The 13,853-nt window shown below is 40.3% G+C and overlaps 1 protein-coding gene across 1 annotated transcript in view; it reads right to left on the reverse strand.

Annotated features, from left to right (window-relative positions):
- The window catches only part of Smurf2 (SMAD specific E3 ubiquitin protein ligase 2), a 106,051-nt gene that overhangs the window by 35,705 nt on the left and 56,493 nt on the right, over window positions 1-13,853 (reverse strand). Inside the window, exons 5-7 of the mRNA XM_059271999.1 lie at window positions 10,876-10,941; window positions 7,479-7,563; window positions 2,406-2,489 (exon numbers count right to left, since the gene is read on the reverse strand). Coding sequence (XP_059127982.1) covers window positions 2,406-2,489; window positions 7,479-7,563; window positions 10,876-10,941 — 235 coding nt within the window. The remainder of the gene's footprint in view (window positions 1-2,405; window positions 2,490-7,478; window positions 7,564-10,875; window positions 10,942-13,853) is intronic.

The following is a 13,853-nucleotide window of genomic DNA, read 5'->3' on the forward strand; positions in this document are numbered from 1 at the left end:
GGCCTCTAGACCAGAGTTCCACCATTCTCCCTCCCACATGGCTTAACAAGCAGGTTCCCCTTCTCCTTGAATGTGCCCTAGTCATCTGACCTTCAGCCCTTAGACACAGTACCTCTTCCGAGGTACGGCTCTTTGTCACTCATAACACAGTTTATGCTTCAACTTTGCCTTGAGGTGCACACCTTTAGTCCTAGCACTCGGGAGGCAGAGGCAGGTGGATCTTCCGTGAGTTTGAGGCCAGCCTGATCTACAGAGTGAGTTTCAAGGCAGCCAGAGCTGTTACACAGAGAAACCCTGTCTTGAAAAACCAAAAAAGAAATATAATTTTGAACTAAGCATTTTTAAATGGCAAGATAAGACAGCTAATGAGGCCTTAGCCTAAATAAGAACTTCAGGCAACTAAAGAACACGGAGAGCTGGAGAAATAGTCCTCCCAGGGAAGTGCACACCAACCAGCGAGCCAATACCAAATGGTCAGCCCTAAAAACATGGATATAACTAACACTGTATGGACTGAATGAGTTGTAGGTTTCTATTTAGGAACATATATGTCTATATATAACAACATTTTTTAAGGCCATAAATTTGAAAGAAGAGTGTGGGAATAGTACATGGAAGAGTTTGGAGGGAAGAAAGGAAAATGGAAAATGATGTAATTATTATAATTTCACAAAATAAAAAAAATGTAAAAAAATTTAGATGGCAAGGCTTTGATGACAATCATAATAAAAAATATTCTAAGCAGGTGTGGTGGCACAAACATATAATCACAGCCCATGGGAGATGAGGCAGAAGGATCTTGAGTTCAAGGGTAGGCTAAACCATACACCAAGTTCTAGACCAGCATGAGCCACAGATCAAGAGTCTGTTTCAAAACAGCAGCAGCAGACAAAAGAAAGGAAACAGAAAAACAAACTCAGCTTGATTTCAGTGAGTTAAACAATCCTTAATAATCAAAAGTAGATACAGCTAGTGAAAACCATTTAATAATTTACTCTGAGTACCAGGCCTGCTCAGGAATCACTGGGGGAACCAATAAAAGACTAGCAGAGACAGCAATTCAACTTCATTCTTTTTTTTTTTTTTTTTTTTTTAATTTATTACGTATACAGTGTTCTGCTTGCATGTATGCCTTCATACCAGAAGAGGGCACCAGATCTCATTACAGATGGTTGTGAGCCACCATGTGGTTGCTGGGAATTGAACTCAGGACCTCTGGAAGAGCAGTCAGTGCTCTTAACCGCTGAGCCATCTCTCCAGCCCTCAACTTCATTCTTACTTGTAAAAGGGAGTACAGAAGATGTAAACCATTTACCTTATCCATTTTCAGATGCTTTAACAGCACTCCTTTCCATTTTCCAAGAACAACCTTGTATCTTGACATCTTTTTTAAAGATTTATTTATTTTATATGCAGTGTTCTGCCTGCATGTATGCCTGAAGGCCAGAAGAGGGCACCAGATCTCATTACAGATGGTTGTGAGCCACCACGTGGTTGCTGGGAATTGAACTCAGGACCTCTAGAAGAGCAGCCAGTGCTCTTAACCGCTGAGCCATCTCTGCAGTCTGCATCCTGATATCTTTACACAGGAAATGCCACAAAGACAGGGGCTCTATCAATCTCTCATCTGTTAAAATCCAGTTCAGGCTCTCCCTCTGCAAGGCCACCATCTCCTCACTAATTCCCACACACACACCTTCCATTTGGCTTTTCTTGATCACATACCTTACTTAGCCATGATATAACAGCATCCCCTTTGATGATCTTGAATAAATATTTCATAATAGCCATTCAGTAATACTCAAATGCAAACTATAAAATGATAGCCAGAAATGGAATGACTGTTTAACCTAGTCATTTATTTGTTTCAGTAAGTATTTACTGAGTACCACTGAAAGCCATGGACATACAAGTAAGAAGATGGACCCGTGAAAAGTCTTTGTTAACCATTATTTCCTTTAAAATGTAATAGTAGCTAGGCATGGTAGCACATGCCTTTAACCCACCACTCAGGAGGCAGAAGCAGGTGGATCTCTTTGACTTTGAGGCCAGCCTAGTCTACAGAATGAGTTCCAGGACAGCCAGGGTTATGTGGAAAGATCCTATCTCAAAAACTAAAAAAAAAGTAACTGTAATTAAAATATAGCCATAGGGGTTGGGGACTTAGCTCAGTGGTAGAGCGCTTGCCTAGCAAGCGCAAGGCCCTGCGTTCGGTCCTCAGCTCTGGAACAAAATATATATACTTATTATATATTTTATTATAGAAATTAATATAAATATTTTTAAAAATAATAATAGTACCTGCTCTGAGACCTAATGGTTTATACCAGCGTAAAGCAATGGGGAAATCAAGTAAAGGTGACAGACAGCAGAGAGGAATCCACAGAAAACATGCGTGACTTTACCGCGTCGGGCGTTCCCACTGGGTAGTTCTTGTTATGTGGTTCAGATACTGGATTCTTCCAGAGGCAGTCTGCCTTTCTTCCCAACTGCAATAAAGACACTGAGAAATAAGGCATCTAGAAGATCAGATCATAATGAGGCTGCTATCGTTTTCAACTTGCATTAGAAGTGTTTACAGAATGCTGAGCTTCTGAGATATTTTGCTGAAGTCATATTTTTCTATCAGTCAAATTGAGAACTTTTAAAAACCTTAAAAATACTTAAATTGACAATAATTTTCCAAGAGTTTTGTGGTAAATGCCTGAACTAACACATTAACCATAAAATTTATCAGATTTTATAGCAATTAAGCAAATGACAAAGGACTAGAACAGTCTAAAAATTTCTAAATTCCTGTAATTTTTAAAAAATTAAATTTTACTAGGGAAGCATATAAAAGCTCTTAAAGGTATTTATAAGCCTACTGAAACTCAGTTTTAAAATTGTATCTTTTTATTGTATATGCATGTGACATATGTTTTGTCTGTAGGTATATCTGTGCACCACATGCATATGGTGCCATCAGAGGCCAGAAGAGGGTATCTTACTGCCTGGAACTGGAGTTACAGATGGCTGTAATCCACCATGTGGGTGCTGAGAATTGGACCTGAGTCCTCTGAAAGAGAAACCAGTGCTCTTAACTGCTGGGCCAATCCTCCAAACTAATTTTTATAAACAAAGAATACCATTCATCCCTAAATTCTTTATGGCATTTCATCTAATAAAACATCCAAATGACTATAAAATACGGCTATAGTCCTCCTGTGGTTAGAACTGTAGTACAATAATGATCAGCAAGAATAGATTAGTTAACTCTCACATTGGTATATTCTCTCAATATTGATCACTTCATCGTCAACTTCCCTGTGAAGAACACCACAAACTTCCTCATTTAAAAAAAAAAAATTAACAGGCTTATCAAGAAGCCAAAGCAAGGGACTAGAGAGATGGCTCAGTAGTTAAGAGCACTGCAGCTCTTCTAGAGGAGTTCCCAGCACCCACATCAGGTGGCTCACAACTGTCTGTGTAAGTCCCAAGTTCAGTTCCCAGCACCCACATCAGGTGGCTCACAACTGCCTGTGTAAGTCCAACTCCAACAGGCACACGAACACATGCACAGACATACACATCTACACATAAAATTTTTTAAAAGCTAAAATAATCTATAAAGTTAATTTTACAAATTAAAAATGTGTACATTTGCCGGGCTGTGGTGATGCACCTTTAATCCCAGCACTTGGAAGGCAGAGGTAGGCAGATCTTTATGAGTTCGAGGCCAGCCTGGTCTACAAAGTGAGTTCCAGGACAGCCAGGGCTACACAGAGAAACCCTGTCTGGGGGTGGGGGTGGGGAAGAGCGACAAAAAACTGTACATTTACTTATTGTGTGTGCACAGCTACACGAATATGTGTGGGAGTGCATATGCCACAACACAGGTAAGCAGGTCTGAGGGTAACTAAGGAAGCTGTTCTCTCCCTCCACTGAGCGGAGGGTTCTGAGTTGAAGCACACTGTCAGGCTTGTTGGCCTTTTCCTCCTAAACCATCTCACTAGTCCTTATACTAACTTTTTAGTTTATTTACTTTTATTTTATTGCTGTTTTGCCTGTATATGTTAGTGTGAGTGTATTGAATCCTGTGAGCTACCACGTGGGTGCTTGGAATTGAACCCAAGTCTTCTGGAAGCGAAGCCAGTGCTCTTACTGCTGAGTCATCTCTCCAGACCTCCCCCCATATTAATTTTCAAATTGATTTTCAGGTTTATTTTTGTTTATGGGTAATGTGTCTGTCTATGTGTGCACATGTGTGTAGTGCCCAAGAAGATGAGAAGAGGGCATCAGATCACCTGGAGCTGAAGTTACTTGCTGTAAGCTGTCTGACTCGGGTGTTGAGAAATGAATTCGTGTTCTCTCTAAGAACAGCTTATGTTCTTAACCACTACCCCATCTCTGCATCAACGGATTTGTTTTTTAAGATTTATTTTCATGTATGTGCGTTCATCTGTATCTGTGTATGTACATGTGTGTGCAAGTACCCAAGGAGGCAAGAGAGAAAGTTGGATCCCCTGAAACCAGAGTTACAGGTGGTTGTGAGCCACCCAATGTGTGTACTGGGAACTGACTAGAGTCCTCAGTAAGAGGGACAAGCTCTTTTAACTGGTGAGCGATCTCTCCAGCCCCTAACTTGGTGTTTTTTGAGACAGGGTCTCACTATACAGCTCACACGACCTTGGAACTCACTATGTACTCCAAGCTGGTCACAAACTCATGATTCTCCTGCCTCAACCTCCCAATCACTGAGATTAATAGGAATGGGTCACCATTCCTAGAACAATTTTAGGAATTTTTAACATTTTAAACAAATATGCAAACACCAGAACTTGTATATAAAATGTCTGCCAAATAAGAAAGGCTAGCAAGATGGCTGAGTGGATAAAGGTCCTTGTGTCAAGCAGTGACTTGTATTTGATTCCCAGGATCCATATGGAAGGAAAAGAGAACCAATCTCCAAAAGTTGTCTGTTGACCTCCACGTATACACTATGGCTCACATATACTCACAAAATTTAATAAATATAATACAATTTTAAACAAATAATTTGAGCTAAAAGTCAACCAATTAGCTATATCTACTGTAAGTGGGTATAACTTATAAGTTAGACTTCATTGAAGTTAACTAAAAATACTTTGAAATTTAGAAAAAAAAATCAGTTGAGTATCAGAATTAACATAAAAAGTGGAGAATATGAAAAAGTTCATGAAAAGACTCAGGCACATGATCCAGCTTCCCTATTTATTTATCTGAACTTTGGCAAATGATTTATATATTGATATCCATTTTTTTGTTGTTGTAAAATGAGAATAACAGCAGTAGTAACAACAGAAAAAATATAGCTAAGAATATTAAGTACGGGCGCTGGAGAGATGGCTCAGTGGTTAAGAGCACTGACTGCTCTTCCAGAGGTCCTGAGTTCAATTCCCAGCACCCACATGGTGGGTCACAACCATCTCTAGGGGGATCTGATATTCTTTTCTGGCATAAAGGTATACATGCAGACAAAGCACTCATACATAAAGTAAATAAATAAAATTTAAAAAAAAAAACAATATTAAGTACTTGTTTTTTAGTTTTTTGTTCCTATTCTTTTGAGACACACTCTCACTACGCAGTTCTAACTGTTCTGAAACTTACTCTGTAGACCAGGCTGACCTCAAACTCAGAGAGATCCGCCTGCCTTTGCCTCCTAAGTGCTGAGATTAAAGACATGTGCCACTGCACCTGGCTTATTAAGCACTGGTGATATGCAAGATATTGACCTGCTTTATGTGAATGAGTTCATTTAACCCTTACACCAATTTGTGGGGCATGGCCTCTTATCAATCATCTTGTTAAATATGTAGCAAAGCTCACAGAAGTTAAATAAATTAAGGTCATAATATTAATTAGCAGAAGTAGGAGGACTAGAACCCAGTCAATCAAAGACAGTAAACATACACTGTCTTTACTGCAATGAGAAATAAATGACATCATGTACATGAATTGCTTGGTACAGTTATTGACAAATACACTTCATAATGTTACAATTACTATGACCCAATTCTCTTTTCCTTACCTATAAAAATAAAGCACTATTCTCTGTTGGGAATATTATTTTAAGCTGTGTTACTTTTGTTTATGTTGCATTTGTTTAACTCTGTGAAGCTCTATTACTTTGCCTGTCTAAAACACCTGATGGGCTAATAAAGAGCTGAACAGCCAATAGTGAGACAGGAACGAGAAATAGGCGGGGCTGGCAGGCAGAGAGAATATACAGAAGGAGAAATCTGGGAAAAGAAAATGGAGTAGCCAGAGGAGGAGGAGGACTCCGAAGGCCAGCCACCCAGCTACACAGTTCACCACAGAGTAAGAGTAAGATTTACAGAAGAGAAAGGGGAAAGCCCAGAGGCAAAAAGTAGACAGGATAATTTAAGTTATGGAAAGCTGGCAAGAAACAAGCCAAGCTAAGGCCAGGCATTCATAAGTAAGAAAAAGCCTCCGTATGTGATTTATTTGGGAGCTGGGTGGCAGGTACCCCAAAAGAGCAAAACAACAAACAATAAGGTTGGCACCCCACATTGGATACCAATTGTCTTTTTCTTTAATTGTTGTTGCCTTTTAAGCCACGGCTTTCCAAATCAGCAACTGCAACTCTGTTCCCTCAGGCTCCGACCCTTTCAGAGCTACTAAAGGAACTTAACTAGAGCCAGCAGTGGTGGCGCACGCCTTTAATCCCAGCACTGTGAGGCAGAGGAAGGCGGATCTCTGTGAGTTCAACGCCAGCCTGGGCTACAGAGTGAGTTCCAGGAAAGGCGAAAAGAAACCCTACACAGAAAAACCCTGTCTCAAAAAACAAAAAAACAAACAAACAAACAAAAAAACCTTAACTAAACTTCTGTCCCTCTAAAGATTCAAAGGTTGAAGCAGAATTCTGCTCTTCAGAGAGGCTGACTAGCAAGTAGCTCATCTTCTCTCCTTGCTCACATCCTCCAAAAATCCCTCATGCTTCTCCTTGCCCCTCCTTAAAAACCTTTCTCCACCTGGCTCCTCCCTACCACTTCCTGACAGCTAGCTGCTGACTCAGCCTCCTGACGGCAGGTTAATTTTATTTAATCAAACACATCTTTGCATCATTAAACAAATGTTCCAGAGCATAAACAATAGTAACACACCTTAAAATAATATTCTACACTATCCAAATGCAATACTTGTATGCCCTGTTTTAGATAATTAAGAAAAAAATTTTTCTTTAAATAAAAAAACTTACAGGAGAGTAATATTTGCCAAGAACTTGCCTTTGTCTCCTTTTCAAAACTCTTTTTAAAATGATATTTAACACAATTTGCAGCAAGTCCTTCTAATTTTCCAAGCAGAAGAAAAATCTGTATTCTGGAAGTGACCATAGAAACTCCTAAAGTACAGCATTAACACCAACTCCCTGAGAACGAGCTTGAGGGCAGCACTCCAGCATCTCTCTAACGGTTTTGATGATGTTCACTTACCCATCTGGTAAATCATTATCAAACAAACGACTACAATCCACAACTTGTCCTCCGGTGCCTATTCGGTCTCTGGACTGAAGGCTTACTATTAAAAAACAAAAACATTATTAAGTCTGTGACACCACTTTATAGTTCTGTCAAGCTAAACATCCATCTAAGCCAAGTGTGGTAGTGCTTGTCTGTAATCCCAGCACTCAGAAGGACTAGGCAGGACTATGAAAGTTTGATGTTAGCCTGGGCACACAGCAAGTTTAAGGCCAGCCTGTACATAATGAAGAGCCCGTGTCTCAGAAAATCAAAATAACATAAAACGTAGATTATTTTAATACTTTAGATGATTGAGCTGAAGATGTAGCTCAATGACAGTGTTCTTGCCTAACATGAATGAGGTTCTGGGTTCAATTCCCAGCACTGCAAAAACTAAAGTAAAAAGTTTAGAATAAACTCCTTGGTTTCTACTAAAATTTGTAACTTCTTTTCCCATAGATTTTTCTTTTTAGAAGTGATATTCAAAATTAGTGTTTTAACCGGGCAGTGGTGGCACACTCCTTCAATGACAGCACTTAGGAGGCAGAGGCAAGCGGATCTCTGTGAGTTCAAGGCCAGTCTGGTCTACAAAGGGAGTTCCAGGACAGCTAGAGCAGTTACACAGACCTGTCTGGAAAAACCAAACAAAAAACCCCCAATGTTTTCTATACTCTGTCATGCTTTGGGGGAAGACTCTAGTGCATTTTCCAAAGTCAGAAATGGGGCAATGTAATATCACTCACTGTAGTTGAGAAGTCTGAAAACACAGTAAGTCAAAACTTCCCATTATTTGGGTATGTATTCTTGAAAATCTGAACAGTTATAAAAAATACACTGGATCCTGGCAATGAGGCAAACCTTGGGTCACAGGAGTTTTAACAGCATGTCAGTATGAAATGTAACATAAAATTACTGCTGAGAAGTTAGAAGCAGGGCATACAGGCTCTAAAGTAGGCTCTACCAACTAACTAGTACCTTAACACCTAATTCAGTGCAAGTTTTCATAATCCCAGACTAAATAATAAGGAAGTTAGGTAACATAATATCTCTGAAGTTCTTCCTTGTTCTAGCACTCCTTGATTTTACTTTTGGCATCTTCCCAAAAGATAGAAGAGCTACAGCCATATTTGACTATATCCTAACTTTTTACAACATTAAAGTTACCATATAAAATATGACATCCAAGAACTCTTCTTTCAAAGAAACATCTCAAAATTCTGCTCTTTAAATTTGGAGACAGAGTACTATTTTTTTTAGGCTTTTTAAAAAAAAGAATGTATTTATTTTATATGTATGAGTATTTTGCTTACATGTATGTATGTGCACCACATGAGGACCTGGTGAGAAGAGAAGGTGAGACCCCTGGAACTGGAGTGATGGATGGTTTTGAATCATTATGTAGGTGCTGAGAATCAAACCCAGTGGGTCCTCTCAAGAGCAGCAGGTGCTCTGAAGTCACTGAGCCATCTCTCCAGTCTCTTTTGTGGCATTCTTTGACACAAGGTTTCACTAAGTATAAAAAGTGGCCTTGAATACACTGTGGTGTCCAACCTGCCCTCAAATTCACAAAATCCTCTCTCTTCAGTCTTTCTAGTGCTGGGATTATAGGCATGAGTCACCACACCTGGATAAAATTTTGGAAAAAATAAAAATAATTTCAGAATAGACCTTTTATATTAAGTTTAATTTAAAGAAGAGAACTATAACATACTAACTAACTCAGTAAATTTAAACACTTCATTAAAAAATAATGAAGCTGGGTGTGGTGGTGCACAACTTTAATCCCTGCACTTGGGAAGCAGAGGCAGGTGGATCTCTGTGAGTTCAAGGCCAGCTTGGTCTGCTGAATGAATTACAGGACAGCTAGGACTACACAGAGAAACTGTCTCAAAAAAACAAATAATAACAATAAAAATAATGATGATGACGACGATGATGATGATCACTAAGTTGGTTAGTTTTCAAACAGAAGAAAAAAAATAAGTGAAATTTAGAAAATGTTGGGGTTTATTATTTATTTTGTCTTTTTGGGACAGTTTTTTCTCAGTCTCCCTGGCTGTCCTACAATTCACTCTGCAGACCAGGCTGGCCTTGAACTCAGAGATCCACCTGCCCCTGCCTCCTGAGTGCTGGGATTAAAGAAGTGTACCACCACCAGGCAAGAATATTGTTTTTAAAGACAGAGTTTCATGTGGCCCAAGCTGGCCTCAAACTCACTATGTAGCTAAAGAGGACCCTGAACACCTGATCCTCCTGCCTCTACCTCCACAGTGCCAGGGTCACATGTATGTACCACTGTGCTTGGGTTGGTTGGATATTTATTTATTTTGGTTAATGAGGGTTTTTTTATGGCAGGTTTTTTTTTTATATTATTTTATTATTTTATATGTATGTGTGTGGACCTGAGTGTATGTATGTACACCAGGTGTATACAGGTGCCTATACAGGCCAGAAGAGGGCATCAAATTCTTTGGAACTGAAGTTACAGGTGTTTGGAAGCTGCCTGATGTGAGTAGTGAGAACCAAACCTGAGTCTCCTCTGAGAGAGCAGCAAGTGCTCTTAACTGGTGAACCATCTCTCCAGCCCCAGAAGACAAATTCTTGCTACACAGCCCATACTATCCTACAACTTTTTTTTTCCTTTTTATATTACACTTTGTGTTATAACTGTATTTAAGTGTGGTCTATGGGTATGTTTGAGTGTGGGGGTGAGGATGGGGGGTGCACACATGGAGACCCAAGGAGGGTTCTGTGCGTCTTCCTCCATCACTCTTCACATTACTCCTTTGAGACAGGGTCTCTTTCTGAACATGGTGCTCAAGTTTTCCAGGGAGGCTGGAGGGCAGCAAGCCCTAGAGACCCTCTTGTCTCTGATCTTCTCCCACTAGAGGTTCAGGCATGCATGGTACCATGCTGGGCTTGTTAAAAGGGTGCTGGGATCTGAACTCTGTCCTTATGCTTGCATAGCAAGTGCTAGCTCTTCACCCCTGTATTATATGTATATATTTTTAATTAAGTTAGGCTGATCCTGGACCACTGGAGAACCTTACATGATTCATATTTATTTCATGCCAACACAAGGTATTCAGAGGTACTTAGAAGACTGGGGATGGAGCTCAGTAGAGAACCTGCCTACAGTATATAAAGCCCGGGATTTGAGTCACAGCACCTCACAAAACCTGCACTCAGGAGACAAGGCAGGAAGATCCAAAGTTTAAGGTCAGCTTTTAAAGTCAGCTTTGGCTAGACAGCAAGTTTGAGGACAGCCTGGGCTACATGAGACTTTGTCTTAGAAAGAAAAAAAAAAATATTTAGACCTGTGGCAATTTAAACGAAGCTAAAACTCAAAAATTTTAAACCCCACACTTACCCACAATCTGTCCTCGAACTGTATCATTGTCATTTGGCCCCAGTTTGCATAGATCCAACCTCTGATCTATTCAAATAAAAAGTTAGCTGGTATCAGAAATTCTAACATCGATAATCTGTGATACTTAATTTTCACAAACCATTGAAAATTAGACCTGTATTTTTTTAAATAATCATTTTAACTATAAAATGAATGTTTAAAATTCTCTAACTGTAGAGTTAATTTAAACATCACAGGAAATCCAAAAACCATGAAGCACTGGTACTCTACATTGGTAATAAGCAGCTCTCTCCAAAGCTTTCAGATCACTTCCTTTTGAGCCTTGGCATACCTTTCAGTAGTTGTTGGTCCTACACAATTTATACCTGAGCCCTGGCTCTCTCATATATAACAGAAGCTACCTAATCATTTTTCAAGGATTAAATCAGATTATTATATAAAACTCTCATTATAGTACTTGGCATGTCCTGAATAATGTTACCTGTTTTTGTTTTTGTTTTTTTAACATAACCATTCCAAAAGATACACAAAATAGGTATCAGCAAGAAGCCAAGGAGGAAAAAACCTGTAAACTCTAGGCTTGAGGTAATCATTCCCTGGATGGCTTTTTCAGATGCCTCATCTATAAAGTAAATACAACACTGGCCTGCCCGCAAAGTTAGAAGGCACAATGTCCCCAACAGCATGTTGGCTTGGTTCATAAATTTTAAGTCTTTTGTAAAACAGCAGGAGAGAGTGGTAGGAGCCACCAGGAAAGACATACTATGCAGGCGGCACTCATGTGCAAAGTTTTATTAAGGGAAGGGAAGGGGAGAGGGGGAACAGTGTGTTAGGATCCTGCTCTCACTCTTCCAGGTCTAACGTCTTACATCATCAGGGGACGCGGACGACTGTGTAAGGCTGTGTGGTCACGCAGTCTCTGCCTTAAAAAGCCAGATGCGGATCCCCACCCCTCTCTCCCCGTGTTTCCTCTCTGTTCCCGCTCTGTTCCCCCCGCCAGGCCTGGCGTCTCCGTCCTATCCCCTCTTCTTTCTAATAAAGCCCATTCTAACTCTGGTAGTCATGGCCAGTGACTTTTCCGCCAACCAACCAGTGCCGTTCATCCTTTCAGAGAGAAAGCAGGCGGTGGCTGAGGAGAGAAGGAAAGGAGAAACAGAAAGGGGAAGGAGCGGACAACCTCCTGGGAAGAGAGGAAAAAAGAGAGGAAGGGAGAGGGAAAGAGAGAGAGAGGGAGAGGGAAAACCGGAGGTGCAGACAGGACATCATGGGAAGAGGAGAGACAGAGGGGGGACTGGGAGAGAGAGACAGGAGAGAGGGGAAAGGAAAGGGGAGAGGGGGAGGGGGAGGGAGGGAGAGAGAGAAACTGAGAGGGGGGAGGGGGAGAGGAAGACAGGGAGAGAAAGGGAAAGGGGAAGAAGGGAGGAGGAGTGAGGGAGAGGGAGAAGGGGGAGGGATTTTCTCTTAAAGGGGACTTTACGTAGGAATGATGTTGTCAGGGTGCTGGGTGGGCCAAGGCACTGCCCGCTTATTGCCCGGGCCCTCAAGGGGCAGATCTGAATGCTAACTAAGTCTTCCCGCTTAATTGGACAGTGTAACAGTTTGCATCCACTAGAGAACTTTGTCAACCCAGTACTTCTCTCCTATTGCTCATTACCCTGACAACCTGGGAGCTAAGATTTTCTCAGCTACTTAATAGCTTGAGTTCCTCTGATTCAGAACCTGCAACTCAGTCATCTCCCTCTTCTCTAACAGGCCAGTATTTATACATCTCATTGAAACATATTAACGTTTTAAAAAATCATCTCTTAATACATCTAGCATTCAAAACTAAAATTACAGTGGTTTTGTTAACTAATTTCCTTAGATAAAATTCATTTGAGTTTCTTTATTAGCTCAGGCATCCTAGATAGTAACTGGTATTTTTTTTTTGTATTATATAGAAAAAGTTTATAGAAACATACAAACAAAACATCTGCTGAAAAGGGTATTTCCAACTATGTCCTAATGGAAAGACACCCTTGTCAGGTCCAAAAGGAACGGGACAAAAGGCTAACTGTGGTGTCTATTAGCATACCAATGCACATGCTGGCCTCCAGGCTCTCTCAACACCGCAAATACCTGTTTACAAACTCTCCTCAGCTCTTCACACCACACCCCTTACCCTAAACTTCTCCAGCTCATGGGATTCCCTTCCCCCAGCTTCTCCTTCCTACAGAACTGCCATTTTAGCTATAGCCCCTCTTGGTGCTCTTTCTCTTTTTTGTCTTCCTCTCTTAGAGGTCCTCCACGATTGCCTGCCAACTCCTCTTCCCCGCTCATGGTCTAAACTGCTGGGCATGTTTAGTCTCCTACTTTCCCTCCCTGATCCGGACTCTTCCAGATGCCTCTGGCTGTGCTCTCCCTCATATCTACAATAAAAACTTCCCTCTCAACCATACCTTAGGAGTGGCCATGTCCTCACTTTATACAACCCCTACAAAAAAACTCTGTCACTGGGTTACATGAAATAGATATGGTAAGTCAATTTATCAATCCACTGTAGAAATCATTTCTAATATCTTTGTTTTCTAATATGCAGGATGGTGAGAAACAGACTATAGTCAAGTAGTTAATATAACTATTTGATTCTCAAAATGGCTTTTTTTAACCTTCATCACAGTAGTTTTATATACTCTAACATTTTATCTACTAATAATTGTTCTTTAATTGCCACCTAACTGCTTCCAATCACCTAAATAAAAATTCTCACTCCATTTCAAAAACTCACCAAAACTAGGTGCTTAAAAAAAAATTAAAGGCATGTATATTGATACCTTTCTTTCTAACCTTCTGGATATCAATCACTTCTCTCTCTTTTTTATTAGTAAAACTTGTTCTTTCACAACTGCATATATGTACGTGATATATTCTGGTCACTTTCCTATTTCCTACCCACCTCTGCACCCCTCCACCTCTCTTCCCTACGAATCTCTTTCGCC

The sequence above is a fragment of the Peromyscus eremicus genome, chromosome 8a (genome assembly GCF_949786415.1).
Source record: "Peromyscus eremicus chromosome 8a, PerEre_H2_v1, whole genome shotgun sequence".
Classification (NCBI taxonomy): domain Eukaryota; kingdom Metazoa; phylum Chordata; class Mammalia; order Rodentia; family Cricetidae; genus Peromyscus; species Peromyscus eremicus.